Source organism: Propithecus coquereli, unplaced genomic scaffold, assembly GCF_000956105.1.
Source record: "Propithecus coquereli isolate 6110/MARCELLA unplaced genomic scaffold, Pcoq_1.0 Scaffold89, whole genome shotgun sequence".
Classification (NCBI taxonomy): Eukaryota; Metazoa; Chordata; class Mammalia; order Primates; family Indriidae; genus Propithecus; species Propithecus coquereli.
Window position 1 is genome coordinate 7,739,590 of NW_012155173.1, and position 18,207 is coordinate 7,757,796.

Sequence of the window (18,207 nt, forward strand, 5' to 3'; positions counted from 1 at the left end):
TACACAGGAAGCTTCATTTACAAAACTTCCATTTTTAAGTGGAATTGAGGCCAAAGGCTTGACCAAAAGTCTGATACTACTCAGCACCACAGAAAAAATAAATAAATCTATGGGCTGCTGGAAAGCCCGCTCTGAAGTGTCACATGAGGTTTCCCAAACCCAGCTCTGAGCTCCCAGGGAGGGCAGCTGGGGCAGGGAAAGGGAGTTTCTACGAGAGCTGAGGGAGTGTATTTCCTTCCCTGGCAATCACATTTGTCTAGCTGCCAAAGGAAGGTCCTAGATTCAGGGACTGATGGTAATGTGGTGAAAAATTAGAGCCCACATTTTATGTGGTACCATGGTCTAATATTTTTTCAAAAAAATTATTTTATTTTTAATTGACATATAATAATTATATATATTTTTATGGGGTACAAGGTGATGTTTTGATATATGTTTAAATATGTTAGATGATTAGATCATGCTAACTAACAGATTCATCACCTTTCATGCTTATTTTTTTTGTGGTGAAAACACTTAAAATCTACTCTTTTAGCAGCTTTGAAATATACAATGCATTATTATTTATCATAGTCACCATTCTATGCAATAGATCACTACAGCTTATTCCTCCTGTCTAACTGAAATTTATACCCTTTGATCAACATCTTCCCTTTCCCCATCCACCCCCCTCCTCCAGCCTCTGGTAGTTATCATTGTACTGTCTAGTTCTGTGAGTTCAACTTGCTTAGATTCCGCAAATAAGTGAGAGCATGAGGTATTTGTCTTTCTGTGCCTGGCTTATTTCACTTAACATAATGTCTTCCAGGTTCATCTATGTTGTCAAAAACGACAGGCTTTCCCCCTTTTTAAGGGCTGAATACTATTCCATTGTTTATATACAAAGGCTCCTTGACTTACGATGGAGTTATGTCCCAGTTTACCATTGTAAGAGGAAAAGTATTGTAAGTCAAACGTATACTGAAAGCTATACTGAATATGTATTGCTTTCTCACCATTGTAAAGTCAAAAAGTCATAAGTCAAACCATCATACATTGGAGATCATCTGTATACCACATTTTCTTTATCCATCCATCTGATGATGGATGTCCAGGTTGCTTCCACACCTTAGCTATCGCAAATAATGCTGCAGTGGAGACGGGAGTGCAGATCCCCCTTTGGCATACTGATTTCAGTTTCTTTGGATCTATACCCAGAAGTGGGATGGCTGGATTGTATGGTAATTCTATTTTTAGTCTTCTGAGAAACCTTCATACTGTTTTCCATAATGGCTCTATTAATTTACATTCCCAGCAACAGTGCACAAAGGTTCCCTTTTCTCCACACCCTTAGTGACATTTATCTTTTGTATTTTTGGTAATAGCCATTTTAACAGCGGTTGGGTGATATCTCATTGTGGTTTTAACTGGCATTTCCCTGATGATTGGTGATGTTGAGCATTTTTTCATATGTCTGTGGGCCATTTGTGTGTCTTCTTTTGAGAAGTGTCTATTTGGGTCCTTAGCCTAATATGTTCTTATACACACACAGACACAGGTACATACACTTGTGAATGAGAGCTCCTTGTTACTTTCGTGGCTTTTTTGAGGGGAGGTGTAACACCTCCTTTGTCACTCTAGTTTTGAAACAACTTGGAAAGCACCTGGGCGTCTGAGACAAGACATTGAAAATGGGAGCTGGAGCCCAGCCCCCACCACTTTCTAGGGACTCTTGGTCAACTCTCTCAGCCCCTTCCAGCCCCAGCTCTCCCCCTCTCTGGCAAATGAGGAAGATGGTCCCCTTTCTTACAAGGTTACTGGAAACATTAAATGAGACTATATATAAAGCATTTAATACAGAACCTATCATTAGCAAGCACTTAATAAACAGCAGCAACCACAATGGAGCAATGCTAATTAATGTTTAGCATAGTTATTTTCACCATATTTAATGTCATATTACCATTACTGAATGAAACATCTCTAAGGACTAGGGGCTAGAGGTAATATACTAATTTTCCCTGAATCATGGCAAAGTTCCAAAATAGATGTAAACATCTTGGTATGGTTTCATGACCCTTTGAAATCTGGTTCCCTTAAAGCCTGAGCTCCTCAAGGAGTCTCCACGCTGGAAGGTACCACAAGGGACCATGTGGTTAAGGTCTCCACCTTCAGGCCACTGTGGCATCATTAAACTCAGTGTTCAGGGGAGAAGGGTAAGACTCAGAGAGGAAAAGTGATTTGCCCAATGTCATACAGTTAATTAGGGACGGACAGGGGAGCAGAACAGAGGCATCTTGTCCCTCAGTTTATCATTCCCTGGTCTTCTAAAAATTCTACCTTTATTTTTCCAAAGAAATATTTGGCACAAAGATGGCGATTATATATTATATACATGTATCTGTAATCATATGAATATGTGCACATATACCTACATATATATCTTCATATATAATATGAATTATATATAATATGAAAGTTTTTGTCCATTAACCAGAGCCAATGTCAACTCCTGAGTTCATAAAGACAAAACCAGTACCTCCATCCCAGAGGAGGTTTCTAGCAACAGAGGTTTCCAAGTCTCTAGTAACAAAGTGAATATAAACATCCATTCACTTAAAAATATGTATTATCACTTATTTCATTTCTATTAGCAATCATTCATTTAGTCTCTAACCCCAAATTTACAATGTCCCTTTACGGACAAGTTGCTGTGCCAGGTGGTGGGGGTACCCTTTGAACAAGAATAAGAACAAGAAACACAGCAAAATCGCTCTCCAAGGCTGCTTCCCTTCCAAGTTTCCCTCTTCTTGGCAGGAGAGAGAGAGGGGGATCAACACTTCACGGGACACACTCACCTTTCAAAGAAGTGGCCATCGATGGGTGGAAACCATTCCAGCGTCACGGAGTCCATTGTGTGGCCCACGACCTGGGGGGCGAGTGCGACAGGCGCCGGCTTCCTGGAGGGCTGCCAGCTCTGGTACACCAGGTCCAGGTAACAGTGCATTCTGGCGACTTGATTGGGCGTGAAGGAGTCCGTACAGTCGTCATCTGCAAGCAGGCAGAGGGAGAGATAATCACCGAGCCGCACGGGCGGGCATGCGAGAGACTTATGACGTCTCCTGGCGGCCGGAGAGCCAGCACCCCGGTCCTTCCTTGCCAACTCAGGGCTGGCCTCTTCCCCTGCTCAAGAGTTAATGGTCTGTGAACAAATTAGTGTAGTCATCACTTCTGGAGACAGGTGAGAGGAAACAGGAGGAAGGGGAGGGAAGGGAACTGAAAAAATATGCCTGAGACTGAGGAGAAAGCAGCCCAGAGGTCACGGCAGAGGACATGGGCAAGACAAGCTGCTTCTCACGGGCCCCACATCCACAGGCCACTAAGTCAACAATTCCCTGCTCCTTTCCTCCCTCTCCCCTCATTCAGTATCTATCATTCATTCATTCACTTGTTTCTACACTCATTCATTCATTCGTTTATACACTTGCTAGTTCCAACTCATTCCTTCACATTTGTTCATCCACTCATTCCATAATTGTGCAATTCACTGATGCAGTTATACTGCACTTTGGACAAACCTTCTGAGTGTCTACGACACCTCTGCTCTGTGCCAAGGGGCGTGGAAAGATGAGACTTCAAAAGTTCCTGCCCTTGAAGACCTACCAGTCTAGTTAAGGAGTCAAGGCCATTTTGCTGTGTGAGTCAAGGTTGTTAAAAGGCTGCTAAGGTCTGTGATGTCAACCCCCAATGAAGGGAGGGAGACACATGTTGGAGAAGGCCTGGGGGGGACCAGAAAGGCTTCTGAAGAAGGAGGTGCTGAGGTCAACCGGATTGTATGGGTGAGATTGGGAAAGACAGCTGGGGGACTGCAGGAGAGGGAGCTGCGTGACTACAGAGCGCACAGGCCAGGCAGGCAGGCAGACCTAGGAAGGACGCAGGCTAGTGTGCGTGCTGGAAATATGAGCAATGACGGTATTGTCTCCCACACGGTATTGTCATTGGGATGTTTATTGCATGCTTAGCACAAGCCAGCTGCACTTTAGACGCATTTGACCTTTCCCTCCCCACTGATTCTGGAGTACATACTATTATTTTCTCCATCTTACAAGGGAGGAAATTGAGGCTGAGAAAAAGCAAGGAACTTTTCCAAAATCATGGACCTAGGGATACATCTGGGATTTGAACCCAGGCAGTCCTAACTCCAAGGACTTCTGAGAACTTCTTTCAGCGCATAAATGAGACCTTGTCTGGATATAATATCCCGCAGGTGGTTGATAAACGGGGAGTTGAGCCTGAGTCTGAGGGGGCTTGGAACATAATCTCTCAGGTGTCTTTGGGTCTCCTGACCCTCAGTCGTACTCTTTCTTTTCCGGGTTGTGGACTGAAGAGGGTGATCCAAGATCTGGCTCCCCGTGAAGAAACTTGCCTCCCATATCTTCCTCCAACAGTTTTATTCAGCTGCCCCAGGGGCAGGGCAGGGCAAGGCACTGTTTTGGCTTGGTTTCCAAAAACATCACTTCCCAGAGGTGTCTGCCTGGTCAGGGTTTCCACAGCTGGGCCCCAGACAGAGGAGCATGGGACTCGCCAGATCTTAAAATAAACCCGCTACTGAGAATCCTGCAGCATACACTCGCTTCTCCTTATCAAACAAACAGAAAATAAGTTTGGGCAGGTGCTGGGCAGTTGGATGTGACCTTGAGAATCCAGCTTAGGGAAGGGACAGGGTGTGAGAGAAGTTATACACAGAAGCTACCTTGGATTCCCTTGTAGTTTTTGACGATCTCCTTTCCAGCACCCTAGGGAAGTCTGTAATACATCTGGAGGAAGCAGAAGAGCCTGATGTTCCTTAGCAAGCACTGTATAAGAGTGACTAATTGAGTAAATCTCTCTCAAACCCAGCTGCCACCATGTAACTCCTGAATACCAAACATTCTATGGCTCCCCATTGCCTGGAGTCCTGACACCTCAGTCTGAGAAGGGCCAGATCACTGGACAATATTTTCTATATTGCTATGTATGAAATTTGCATTTCATCCTGAAAGCCTTGGAAAAGCTACTGACTAGGTTAGATGCAGAAGGTCATGGCAGCTAAGGAAAGCAGTATGGCCATATGGTTAGATTAGTGCATGCAGAATCTGGAGTCAAATAGGCAAGCGATTTCATGCCCTCAGGGCCTCAGTTTCCCCATCTGTAAAATGGAAACAATGAAGATAACAAGAATGCTCATTTTAAAACACAGCCAAGGTGAAGGGGCGTGGAGCACTAAGAACAATGTCTGCTCCATGATAAATGCTAATAAATGCTCACTGCTTCGTCATCGGGAATAGTGTGTGGTGTGTGTGTGTCTGTGGACTTTTGTGTGCTTGTGTGAATATTGGAAAACTAGGAGCAGGGGAAAAAAACCCAGATTGTAAAATATGCATTCTCTTTGATCTAGCAATAACAAACTTATAAATGCAAAAGATAGATACTCTTGGACAAACATGGGGAACATGCCTGTACAAGGATGTTTCCGGAAGCATCATTTGTAACAGGAAAAATATTAGAAATAACACATCTGTCCATTAATAGAGAAATGGCTGTGTACTTTAAGGCAGAGGCATAGAATAGAATACTAATCAGGCATGATCAAAAAATGAAATAAGTTTAAGATTCAGTTCCCTCAGGTATAAATCGGGGACATCTAAATTAATTCCAATTCATAGAGTTGTGAAGATTCAATGAGCTGGGGCACACAAAACACTTATTAAGATGAATGTGAGTGAAAAATAGTAGTTTTTTCTCCCTCTATAAGCTTCCACTCCCCCCCCAAGTATATTTTCCTTTTATAACTTAAAAATGAAGTATTTCCATATTTTTCTTTTTTTTTTTATTTCAGCATGTTATGGGGGTACAGATGATTAGGTTACGTATGATGCCCTTATTTCCATATTTTTCAATTAAAGAAGTTTAAAAAAATGGTTAAGTGATAGAACCTAGTAGGGGAACAGGAATGTATTTGAACTTTAAATTGGAAAATATCTGTCTCAGGGTACATTACTTAGATACTTAGCTGCTGTTAGAAGCTTGGGTGAGGTACCAAAGGGTTTTCGTGTATCACAAAAGCTCTGTCTGAGGTAGCTAATGTCTAGGGTCAGCCTCACTTGGCTTCCTATACACCTCCCCCTATCGGTATCTTGTTCTTCTGTCCCCATCTTGTCCCTAAGCAGAAAGAACTTTGGGGACGTCAGCACTTGGGGAACCTGGCCAATCCCCCTGGGCTGTTGATACAACGCCCCGGGCTTGCTAACTAAACCTTGTTCTCAAGAACAAATTTCCATCTGCAGCTTCCATCCGAAGGCCCCACTGCATGGAGGTTCAGGGCATGAACGCAGCGCCACCACTCTAGGTAGGACCTTAGGCAACATACTGACCCCTGCCAGCGTCATTTTCACCCCTGTAAAATGAGGAATAGTGATGTTACCTGACTCATAAAGCTGATGAAAGCATTTAACAAGCTAACCTCTGTCTAGTGCATGGATAACTAAGTCGCCTTTTGTGAAAGTCCCTTTTTGTTGTTGTTTTTTAAATAATGATAATGATAATGATAATAATGGTCATCGTAGTAAATGATTATGAGAGTTACAGACACTCACTGCAGAATATCTGGAATATGCCAAAAAATGTCACAAAGAAATAATCATAATCCTAAACTCATTACCCATAGGTAATACAGTTAATGTCTAATATATACATGTACGTATGTGTATATGAATGTGAACATCTACAGTGAATTTTTGTAATTCTCATCGTCACATACATATATAAAGGTCTGTGACTTTTTTCACATTAAAGAGCTAACAAATAATCCTACTAATTGTTACTTATTGAGTAGTAATTATGGTACCAAGGACAGTTCTATGTCCTTCCCTTGTACAACTACACCTGCTATCACACAAGGTAAGTATGTTTGTTCTCCACGGTACTGATGAAGTCACTAAGGCTCAGAGAGGAGAAGTGGCTTGTCAAAGGCAGGAACAAAGAGGATTCAAATTTGGTCCCCTCACTCCATGCACTCTGGGACTCAGCTTCTCTTCATGCCCCTCAACCATCATCTGTGTCACCTTTAGCAGCCACGTAACATTCTATCACACGGATGCCTTGCAATTTATTTCAGCAATCCATTCACTTTGGGCTCTAATTTTTACGTGGTTTCTAATTTTTCACACATATTTTTCTTCTATGCCTGACATATAGTAAATGCCTAATAAATATTTGGAGACTGACTATTGTTGAGAGCATTCTTATGTCTAAATCTTTAAACACATCAATTGATTTATTTGCCTTGGAAATAGTCCTTAGAGGTGGGATTGCTGGGTCAAAGCCTGTGTGCATATTAAGAGGCCCTGACATGCAGAAAGATGGTAGCGAGGCACTCGCTTCTGTGGGCTGGCAAGAGCCCGTTTTCCTACATTCTGAGAGTGGGAGGGCCCCCTTCTAGGAACCCCCGTGACCTATTATTTCCGGGACGTGGAGTCAGGGTTGCCGCTCTTCTCTCTGCTGAGGGCTTATCCAAGAACTTCACATAAGCACCCTCTCTGTGCTCTGTCCATCTGCTGAATGGGGCTTGCCCCATCACCTGCCTGGGGCCTGCTTGATGCGAGCACTCGGGACCCTGTCAACTTTCCCTGAGATTCGGAAAGTGAGGCAGGTAATTATTGGTTAATAACACACGCTCTGCCGTCAGAAAGACTTGGTTTTAAGTTTCATCTTTGTGACCCTGGGCAAGTCACTTAAGCTACCTGAATCACACTTTCTGGATCTGTAACACCTATGTCACAATAGTGTTAATTTACCTCCTTGGGTTCTTTTGAGGATTCAATGAGACAAGCCTACGAAGAGTTCCACAGTGTCTGGCATCCCATAGGTACTCAAGAATGACTGTAGGCTTGAGCCGACCAATAGGGTAGGCACCAGCCATATGTGGCTATTTTAATTTAAATTAAGTAAAATTATTTAAGATTGATAATTCAGGTCCTCAGCTGTGCTAGTTGTATTTCAAGTGCTCAAGTGGCACAGATGGCTAGTGGCTGCCATCCTGGATGGCACAAACATACTCCATGTCCATCTCTGCAGAAAGTTCTGTTTGGACAGTGCTGCACTAAGACCCTTTACCCTACTGGTGGCCAGGCCGGAGGATGAAGCACCCGGGAAGGAAAAGCAACTGGAGGAAGTTGACCCCGCAGGGTCGCCACCCTCTCGTCTTGACGGAGGGCGCCCGGTGCATTGCTGTCTCCAGCCCTGAGAACCCAATCCTGTTCTGCATGTTGAATTTCATCCAGCTGCTTTTGTCACCTCATCTATCAGAAATCCTAAGGAAAACAAACATTTCAAAGCTCGTGGTCGCCTTGAATATGCTTTTGCGGGTGTAAGTTTGTTATCGTAGCTCAGCGAATTAGTTCTGCTGTTAATGGGTCACTGAGCTGAGGGGTTCCTTTAAAAAAACAACAGTAAATCAATCACCCTTTAGATCTGTACAAAGGGGAACAGAAAAAAAAAGATTTAGTTTATGGGGGTCTAGTAGCTAGTGGCAGCTCCTAGGCCCCTAAGAGGCCGGCAAACTTCCAAACTTATGTTACTGTTTATTTTCCATGCGCATGGAGCTGGCCAAGGAAAGGTGCTGCAGAAATGGAGCGTAAGCACGCTGTACGGGGGGGCAGCGCACCGGATGTGGGGTGTTAGTTCGGCTGGGAAGGGGAGCCTAGTGGGAATCTGCTTTTGAGGAAATACCCAGCACCCTGGCCTTTTTTTTTTCTTTTTATTTAAAGAGACCCAAACCTAAAGACTCTTTATGGTACGAGAGGTGGGTTATTGACATTTCAAGAGACCTCAGCTTTGGGCTGTATGAACCTGATTCTGGAGGGGCCCCCAGAAGTCGTCAGCCCAAACAGGAGAGCAGAGAGAGCCACTCGGGGGTGTAGACTCCTTTGGGTTCCAGCAGCAAAATCCTCTCTTCAAATACAATGAGGCAAAATGTAACAGGAATGTAAAACCGAAAAGGGGTTTCCCTGGTTTGAACAGGAATGGGGGCCTACAGCTGCACTCACACAGCCACCGGGGCGGCCCCCTGAGGCATCTCTGTGGAACAGAGTGTAGAAACCACCCAGGTTGCTCGATTTTCCCACTCAGCTATCAGCTAGGTCTCTTTTGAAGAGTGTCACAAGAGTAGAAGAGGAAAAAAACTTGGAGTCAGACGTGTGACCTGGGACAAACGACTTCAGTGAGTCTCAGTATTGTCATCTGAAAAATAGGGATAGCCCCTACCCCATAGTTTTGTTGTGAGAATTAAACAAGATGGAGCATATTAAAGTCCTTTACGGACAATAAATTGTTACATCGGTAAAAATATTGCTATTGATAAGAATCAATTTTATATACCTGCTGTAAGAAAATTACGCATTTTCCTTCCTCCCTCCCTCTACCCCTCCTTTCCTTTCTTCCTTCTTTCCTAACAAACATTTATTAAGCACTTGCCCTTGTGCTAGCTCCTGGGAATATAGTGATTATTAGATGCTATCTCTGCTTTGACAGAATATGCATGTTCTAGTGGGGAAAAAGACACCAAATTGAGCATTATAGAATTTGATGCTGGGCTCCCACGTGCAATTTTGAGGATTGTGCCTTATATAAAAACTCTTGGCTGCAGGGGCCAGTGGTGAGGGCTGTGACAGCCCCGAGGAAGGGGTGCCTTGTTCTAATTTGCCAAAGGTGTTAAAAGGGCTCAAAGTGGGCTTGATGTACCATGTGCTTAATGGAAGCACAGGGCATCTCAGACTGCCCTTAGCACTGCTACTAATGGCATACAAAAGGGCTGTGGTAAGATATGTGCAGTTAGGGGAAGAAAACATACCCAATCCCATGTAATAATTTTGTGTTTCCAAAATTAAAAGCATTCTTTTTGCTTTTGCAAAAAACAGTAAGGTAGCATGTGAGAGTTTTATGTTTATGTAAAGGAGACATAGGTTAAATAAAAAGGTTCAACAAACACTAGCTTAGAAAAATACAGTTGCAAAATTGGGAGGGATCTTGCAGACCAAGTCAAAAGATTCCATTTTCTTGAGAAAAGTGAGACCCAGAAAGAGGATGCAAAGGCATTAGGTGGCTGCATGGCAGAGCTAGGCCTTGCACCTGAGTTTCCTGGATTTGGGTCCTGGTCACCTTCCCAAAGTGTGTCTTTCTGAAGAACTTTAAGATGCAACATCTTTCTTTAACCCCTGAGGTGTTAACAGAAGGAATATCATTCCAGTCGTTTGGGAGGAAAAATCCCTCACTCTCAGAAAAGTAAAGTAGCTTGTTCAAGGCTACCCCGAGCCAGGACCGGACCCCATGCCTGGCATCCAGTCCTGGGCACCCTGCACAGTGTAGGGCCCTACCTGCGTAGCTCATGAAGTTGTTGTAAGGAGTGTTGAAGAAACTATGAAAGCCACAGGTGTCATTCCCTGGCCCTGGGTCACCGCAGAACTTGTGTTTGGGGGCTGGGTTGGTGTCATTGCAAAGGTCTCCTGTCTCGAAGGAGGGCTCTGTCTCCATGCAGGGGTCGCTGCAGGACTGGATTTCGGAGATGCCTCGGAAGATGTGATAGAGGCCCAGACTGTGCCCGATCTCATGGATCATGGTGTGGGTGTGCCCAGGAATGCCGTAGAAAGACGGGTTCAAGACAATGCCACCTGCAAGGGAAAACCAGAGCATTAGGCAGGTTGTGCACTCTGCTTCTTGGTGCAAGATCCCCCAAATCAATCAAGGATAAAAGGATGCTGCCCACCATAACCACAGGGTTCTCCACCCTATGACTCCACTGCTCTGAGACCTGTTACACCCTGTGACATGAATCATGACTTATCAGAGCAGGATGGAGTCTCAAAAGCCATTTGGTGCAATCCCTTCATTTTTCAGATGAAAATACCAGTGCCTAATGGAGTGAAGTAACTTACCCAAGGTGAATTCAAACCATTTAAAAGGAGAGCAATGATTAGAGTTCAGAGACTCTGATTTCCGGGCTGGTAAACCTTTCTGCTGCAACCTTTTTCTTAGAAAGTAGGGCATTCTCTGGTTCACAAATATTCTACATGCTCTTGTCGAAATGAAGCCCTCAGACTCAGACACCTTGATTCTGGTTGTCATTTTGCCTTCACAAACTCTGACATTGAGCAAGTCAATTACCATCTCTAAATCCCATTTCTTCATTTCTGATACTCTAAGAGCATGAACGCTCTTGAAGGCCAGTACCATGTTGTGCTCACCATTGTAACGGCGATCATACTAGCCAATGTTTCTGGAGCATTTATGATGTATCCTCAGGCCCTGTGCTGAGTATTTTGTGTGCCTCATTTGAAATCATCCCAAATCATCCCAAAATTCAGTGAGAGAGGAACCGATTCACAGAGAGGTAAAGTAACTGGCCCATGATCAAGAGTAAGTATAGAGTTGGGATTTGAACCCAAGTTCCTTGGGTTCCAAAGCCCGGGCTCTTAATCTCTGTTCCACTGTTAACGCCTGTCACAGGGCCTGTAATATAGTATCTCATTAAATGTGTGTTGCATACTTGCCGAATGCCGACTCACCTAAAGAAGATTGTGAGATCTAACTAATCCCATGAAGGGCTGGAATGGCACCTGGAAGATATCAAGTGCTTCACCTGCTGGGTACCCATTCGGGGATGAACAGCACGAACATCACCTGGGAACTTAGTAGAAATGCAGAATCTCAGGCCCCAGCCCAGAACCACAGAATCATAATCTGTGCTTTAAAGGAGTCTTAGATGACTTGTCTGTGTATTCTACTTTGAGAAGCAACAGTCTATACCACATGTCCCAGAAGATCAAGCATTGCTTAGCTTAGGGAGATATTATTAGTAGACGGAACAGAACTCAGCAGAATCAATGGATAGTATTTGTCTATGCTTATTTTAGGCATTGGAAAGATGCATACAGGACAGCAGAGAGATGTTTCAACTTTAAAATCCAAACATGTTTAAGGGGAGATTAAAATTCAGGTCTGAGAACCTTGCAAGTAGGGACTTAAGTGCAGAGCAGCTTCTTATAAAAGAAGGGTGAGAAGGTAGGGCCTTGTTGATTTGAACTGGCGAGCCCGATGTAGGCATAGGGGGAGTTTTATCTCAGACTGAACCATTGGAATGGTGAGCCTGCCCAGTCATGGGGCTCATGGAGTCTATTGCAGAGGTCTCTGGTCTCCAAGGAGGGCTCTGTCTCTATGCAGGGGTCACGGCAGGACTGAATTTCTGAGATGCAATTTCTGGATTTCTGAGCGATTCTGAATTACTCAGAGCCTTCTAACACAAAGATAAAGATATGTGAGAGGGTATGTGGGTGTGTATGTGCACGTGGGTGTGCGAAGGGGCAGGCAGAGGCAGGGAGGAAGAAAAATCGAGACAGGAAATCTTTCTCAATTATTTTCTGTCAATCATAATATGAAACATAATCTCCTTCCCACCCAAGGCTTTTTCCAGGGATCATGGCATAACAGCAGAAAAAGAGGATAAAAAAATATGGTTCTAATAAATTGGGTTTGATTGGGGCTACTGCGGAGGAATTGCTTGTGGTCAACATCTCTCAGGATGGGGAGGGGCAGCCTGGGGTCAGGCTGGAGTTAGCCTGACATCGTTGCAATCTTTGTTCTGCTTCACACTGGCCTTGTGATCTCAGAAAACTGACTTTGCATCTCTGGTGAGCTCTCACATAAGCAGCTACAGTAGTGTCAATGATTCTCTGCCTCTCCAGGCAGCTGCAACACTAAGGTACCGGGGAGCAGGACCATTCCAGGAATGATGATAGCATTGCAGACTTAATATCCTGGCCGGTCCTGTCTGTTGTGCCTCATCCACTCCCAGCTCACCCCTTTCTGCAGAGTGACAGCACTGGGCCCCCGTCCTGTTTCATTGCTTCTCTTAAAAGGTGAAATAACTGGAGCCTGACATCATCCTGAAACACTATAACATGCTATGGATTTATAGCCTCCCATATTCCTGGCCCTGAGCCAGTCTCTGAAATTTATGGAATTATCGGGAGTATTTTTCTCTAACTTTAGAAGCCTGCTGTTCAACCCTTCTCAGACGCGGATCATGGCCCTTTTAGCTGCTTTTCCAATAAATAGGGCAGAATTTCAGAACTGAGAAGGATCCTTGGAAGCCATCTAGTCTAATCTGATTATTTAAAATTGAAGGACCTTGAGACCTGGGGAAGGAAAAGAGACTTGCCTAAGGCCATACTGATAAGCAAAGTCACAGCTGAGAACAACCATGAATTTTGGCTCTGGTCTGGCATGATTTCCACACACGTAGTAGGCATGTGATATAAGCTGATTGTCTTCAAGTTTGCCTAAGCTGCACACTCTCTTCTGCCCAACCCCTGTCTATGTTTGTCTATCTATCTGCCCAGCCATCATCTATCCCAGAATTTTTCAACCTCAGCACCATTAACATTTTAGACTGCGTAGTTCTTTGCTGTGGATGTTGAAAGACATTCAGCGGCATCGCTGGCTTCTACCCACTAGATGCCAGTAGCATTCCCCCATTTGTAACAACCAAAAATGTCTCTAGACCATGCCAAATGTTTTCTAGAGGATAAAATCCCCCCCAGCTGAGGATAACTAGATATTTATCTTTATACCTGTCACATTTACATAACCATACGCATGCACACACACAAACACACACACACACAGTTGGTTTCAGTCTCTTAAAACAATTGAAAAATGAGAGTTATCTGGAGGGAACTAAGTCTATGGTTTGATTCAGCACAACTTCCATCATGGAATCTCTCATTTCCAAGATAAAGTAGACTTGGAGCAGCTACTGGACTCTGGGTGCTTCACTGGGAGACCAGGCTGGCCTGAGGATCCATCCAGCATGGTCACTCCCCTGAGCCCTCATAGTCTCAGAGGAAGATATTCACCAAGTCATCAGTATCCATTGTTCTAAATAACAGGAGCATTCTACCAAGGGAAAAACGGTTAAATAAATTGTACTGCCCTTGCTCAATCGAATATTACGTGGCTATTAAAAATCTTGTCTTTGGAGAGGTGGACATAACCCATCATTTAAAATCTGTTGTGATTTTAAGTGAAAATAATTGGGTAGGAAGTAATGATAAGATTTCTGTAACATGGAAGAATGCAGATAGCATGATATTAATTAAAAAAAAAATTACATCCGTGCTATGATTTCAAATATGTACAAGTAAAAAAAATGCATGTCTACATGTAGATGAGTACTGCAAGAGGGCAGAGAAAAATCAAAGCTAAGGAACTACAGTGTTTGCTTACAGGGTCTGGTTCAGAAACTATGGTCATGTCTAACTTTTGGTGATTGGCTTGTATACATTTATGCCTTGTTTATGGATGTGCATCATTTGAATGTGAGAAGAGTTCCTGGTGATGTTGGTGGGTGGAACATGGAAGAACAAATTCTTAGAAACTCACTTTCTATGTCTCTTTGGTATCTTTCAAGCTAACTCATGACTGGTTGTGCCAGTAAAACGTGGTTACCAGGCTGAGAAGATATTTGTGTGAACTAGGAGACAGAGGGTATAGGAGAAAGCAACCAATGAACAGAGTTGGAAACGTGAATTCCAATTGTAGCTCTGCACTGACTTGTGTGTGACCTTGGATGAGCCCCATTCCCTTCCTGGGTCTCAGTTTCCCCATTGGTAAAACATGATCAATAATGTTATCTCCTTCAGATCATTGCTCGGTGGTCAGAATGAGGTAATGACTACTACAGCCTTTTTTAAATTAAAAAGTATTAAATAAATGGGTTGTTCACCATCACCATTGCCACCACCACCATGATGATCACAATTATGATCATCATTACTACAAAATTTATGACTGTCTTACTCCAATTTCCTCCTGAAGGAGTTTCTAAGACTCACCTAAGTGCATTAGGGCCTCCTTGTCCCATGGCCAAGTTGCTACTCCTGCCAACTCCTCCTCCGAGGAGTTTGCAAAGAAAATATTGAGATGTGTTGATCCATCCAGTCTAAGAATGTTCTTCAGCTCATTAACATCCAAGTAGGCTCTGAAACAGAAAAAGCACCTTGGTTGTTATCATGTCCCACAAAGGTACTATTCAAATAACAGGCATTCTCCAAATAATTAAGAGCTACTCTGTGTGCCAGGCACTTTGCTAAGCACTTTATAAACATCACCTTATTGAATTCCTTCAATAATATTATAATATTCTCAGATAAGAAAATTAAGTCCTTGTGGGTTTAAAAGACTTGCCAAGGTTGCTAGGCTTATAAATAGCAGAATTCAGTTTCAAACCTAGATTTACCTGTAGACAACATTTGTTCCCCTAAGCACTCTGTTACAGTGACTGAGGACAGGGCCACATAGTGGGAGTGTAGATTAAGAACACAGACCAGGGAAGAGATACCATGCATTCTGGTATTCTTGGCTTCTTCCCTCCTTCACTCATTTACTACGGACCTTGGACCACCTATTTTGCAAACACAGAGTTGCATGAGAAAGCCTGTTTTGCATCTCTACAACAGCCTTGCAAGGAGGCATTATTACTCTGCTCTCAAAATGAGCAACATGTGTTCCAAAGTTATTAAATAGATTTCCCAAAGTTATGGAACCGTTGTTCAAGGCTAATACTGGCTAGCTTGGAAACCTATCCTATTTTCAATGAGGCATCATCCTAACTCCAACAAATGATTCTGTATATCGTAAGCCTTTATTTATTTATATGTAAATAAACCAGGGAGGGATAGCATATTTGGGGTGGCTGCCATTGTAGACTGACATAACTGGAAAGTAAATTAACTCCCCACTGTACAATCATCAGCTCTTTAATACATGGCACAAACATATGTTGGAGGGAGAGATAGATAGATAGGTAGATAGATAGATACAGAGAGAGAGATGGTCTTTGTAAAGAGACTGGCATATCCTAGGTACTCAAGAAATAAGAACTCTTCTCTTGGGGAGTGTGACTCTCATCAGGACAGAAACCTGAACATGAGGAACCACTTTCTGCTTTGGATCACTCACAGGCATATTATTCAGTGACTCGTTTTCTAAGCAGAGAGAGGCATCTTGCTCCCCTCTCATGTTTCCTTCAGCCCCATTTGTCTGCCACTATGCATTTTAGGAATCCTGTTGGCAGCTGACAGTCATTTTTGAGTAAGGTTGGAAATAAATCAATGCATCAATGAATACAAACACAAATAAATAAGCAAGCGAGCAGTGTGATGCAGCAGATGAGATAAAGCCAATGAATAATGATATTTCCTGTTTGTTGGGCCCTCCTATCTGGCCCAAGTTTACATGGATTATCTCCTTAATCTTCTCAATAACACAGAGGTAGATAGTATTATTATCCCCATTTTCCAGGGAAAGAAACTGAGGCTCAGCAACCTTCTTATGTTGCTAAGGTCAAACAGCTAGTTGGTAGTGTTTTCCTATTAATAATTTTCATAATGCTGTCTCGCCCTGGGAGTTCTCACAGAGCCCAGCCAGTAGTACACATTAACGACAGCTCCTTTCTTTTTCTCTCTTGGGGTAATAGGATAGCAAAATAACTATTTACCCTACCCATATGTGAAAGAGTAAAGCCCAGACTCCCTGGCATGACCTCCAAGCCCCTACCTACCCTTCGGTCTCCTCTCTTTCTGCTCCCTCTCTCGCATGTGCTTCTGCGCACAGGCAGCTCCTCTGTGCCCACCACGATGGATGCATGAGCCCACAGGTGCCTTTACTCACGCTGCTGCATCTGATGAACAAATCCAACCTCTGTTCTGGTATCATTTCACTGGAAGACTTTCCTGCTTCCCACCTCACCTGCGCCCCCTTTACCATCTCTGGGTGGTAGTGTACGCTCTCATATGCCATTTCCATTAATTGCTTAACCTGTCTATACATACCACCCTTTTGTGCCTACCTGGGGACAGGTGAGGTGCCTTATTCATCTCCGTTTACCCAGCTCTCAGCACAGGGCTTGATACCTGGTGAACACTCAGTAAATGCTGATGGAACTGAATTTAAATTGGGAAAGAAAAAAGCTAAAATATTTAGGTCTCAATCCCAGTTTCAACAATCCCTGACTATGAGGCCTCAGTTTCCTTATCAATACTCTGGAGTCAGTAACAGCTGCCCGATGCTACACGGAGCCTTTCTGTGGGTTGCAAACCCACACCTCTACCCTGATGTGAACAGGATGCATCTGAGACCCAGAGTGTCCCAGCCACACATGTCATAGAAAGACCCAAGCTCATGAGACCAAATGTCCCTGTGACTATCATTTCTATAGCTTTTCACAAAAATGTTCAGAGATACAGGTGGAGAAAGAAGAGGTTAATTCTATGTCTAGGTTGAACTGACTAATTCCAGGGACAGTCACACAAGCTTAGATCTTGACCCAAAACCTTGCTGCTGAGCCCTTCTTTTCAGCTTCTTGGACTGAAAGCCTCCTGAGGAGTTCTAATCAGTCTGCTCTGTCATCAGAAAAGGCATAGAGAGGCTGGGCGCGGTGGCTCACACCTGTAATCCTAGCACTCTGGGAGGCTGAGGTGGGCGGATTGTTTGAGCTCAGGAGTTCGAGACCAGCCTGAGCAAGAGTGAGACCCCCCATCTCTACCAAAAATAGAAAGAAATTAATTGGACAGCTAAAAATATACGGAAAAAATTAGCCGGGCATGGTGGCGCATGCCTGTAGTCCCAGCTACTCGGGAGGCTGAGACAGGAGGATCACTTGAGCCCGGGAGTTTGAGGTTGCTGTGAGCTAGGCTGACATCACGGCACTCTAGCCTGGGCAACAAAGTGAGACTCTGTCTCAAAAAAAAAAAAAAGAAAGAAAGAAAAGGCATAGAGAAAGGAGCAAGCTAACATTTATTAAGCACTTGCTGTGTGCCAGCCACTGCTATGAGCACAGGTTGCCTCATCTCTGTTCGCTATTTGAAGCAATGCAGCCACCGCTCGTCCCCAAGGTTTGAATCTAGTTCTTCCACGTGATGTTTGGGCCGCCCCAGGCAATTTACTTAACTTCTTGTGCCCTAGTTTCTTTACACACAGAAAGAACATGGTAACAGTACCTATGCCATGGAGTTGTTCAGAGGATTAATGAAGTTAACAAAGGGAGTATAATTAGAATAGTGCCTTAAATAATGCCCCACATGTACAAAACCTCAGTACACGTTTAGCTACTCCTATCATTTATCCCCATCTCAC

The 18,207-nt window shown here is 43.7% G+C and overlaps 1 protein-coding gene across 1 annotated transcript in view; it reads right to left on the reverse strand.

The window, feature by feature from the left end:
• PAPPA (pregnancy-associated plasma protein A, pappalysin 1) overlaps positions 1-18,207 on the reverse strand; it is a 250,111-nt gene that overhangs the window by 178,598 nt on the left and 53,306 nt on the right. The window contains exons 4-6 of the mRNA XM_012664387.1: positions 14,907-15,052; positions 10,392-10,685; positions 2,838-3,030 (exon numbers count right to left, since the gene is read on the reverse strand). Coding sequence (XP_012519841.1) covers positions 2,838-3,030; positions 10,392-10,685; positions 14,907-15,052 — 633 coding nt within the window. The remainder of the gene's footprint in view (positions 1-2,837; positions 3,031-10,391; positions 10,686-14,906; positions 15,053-18,207) is intronic.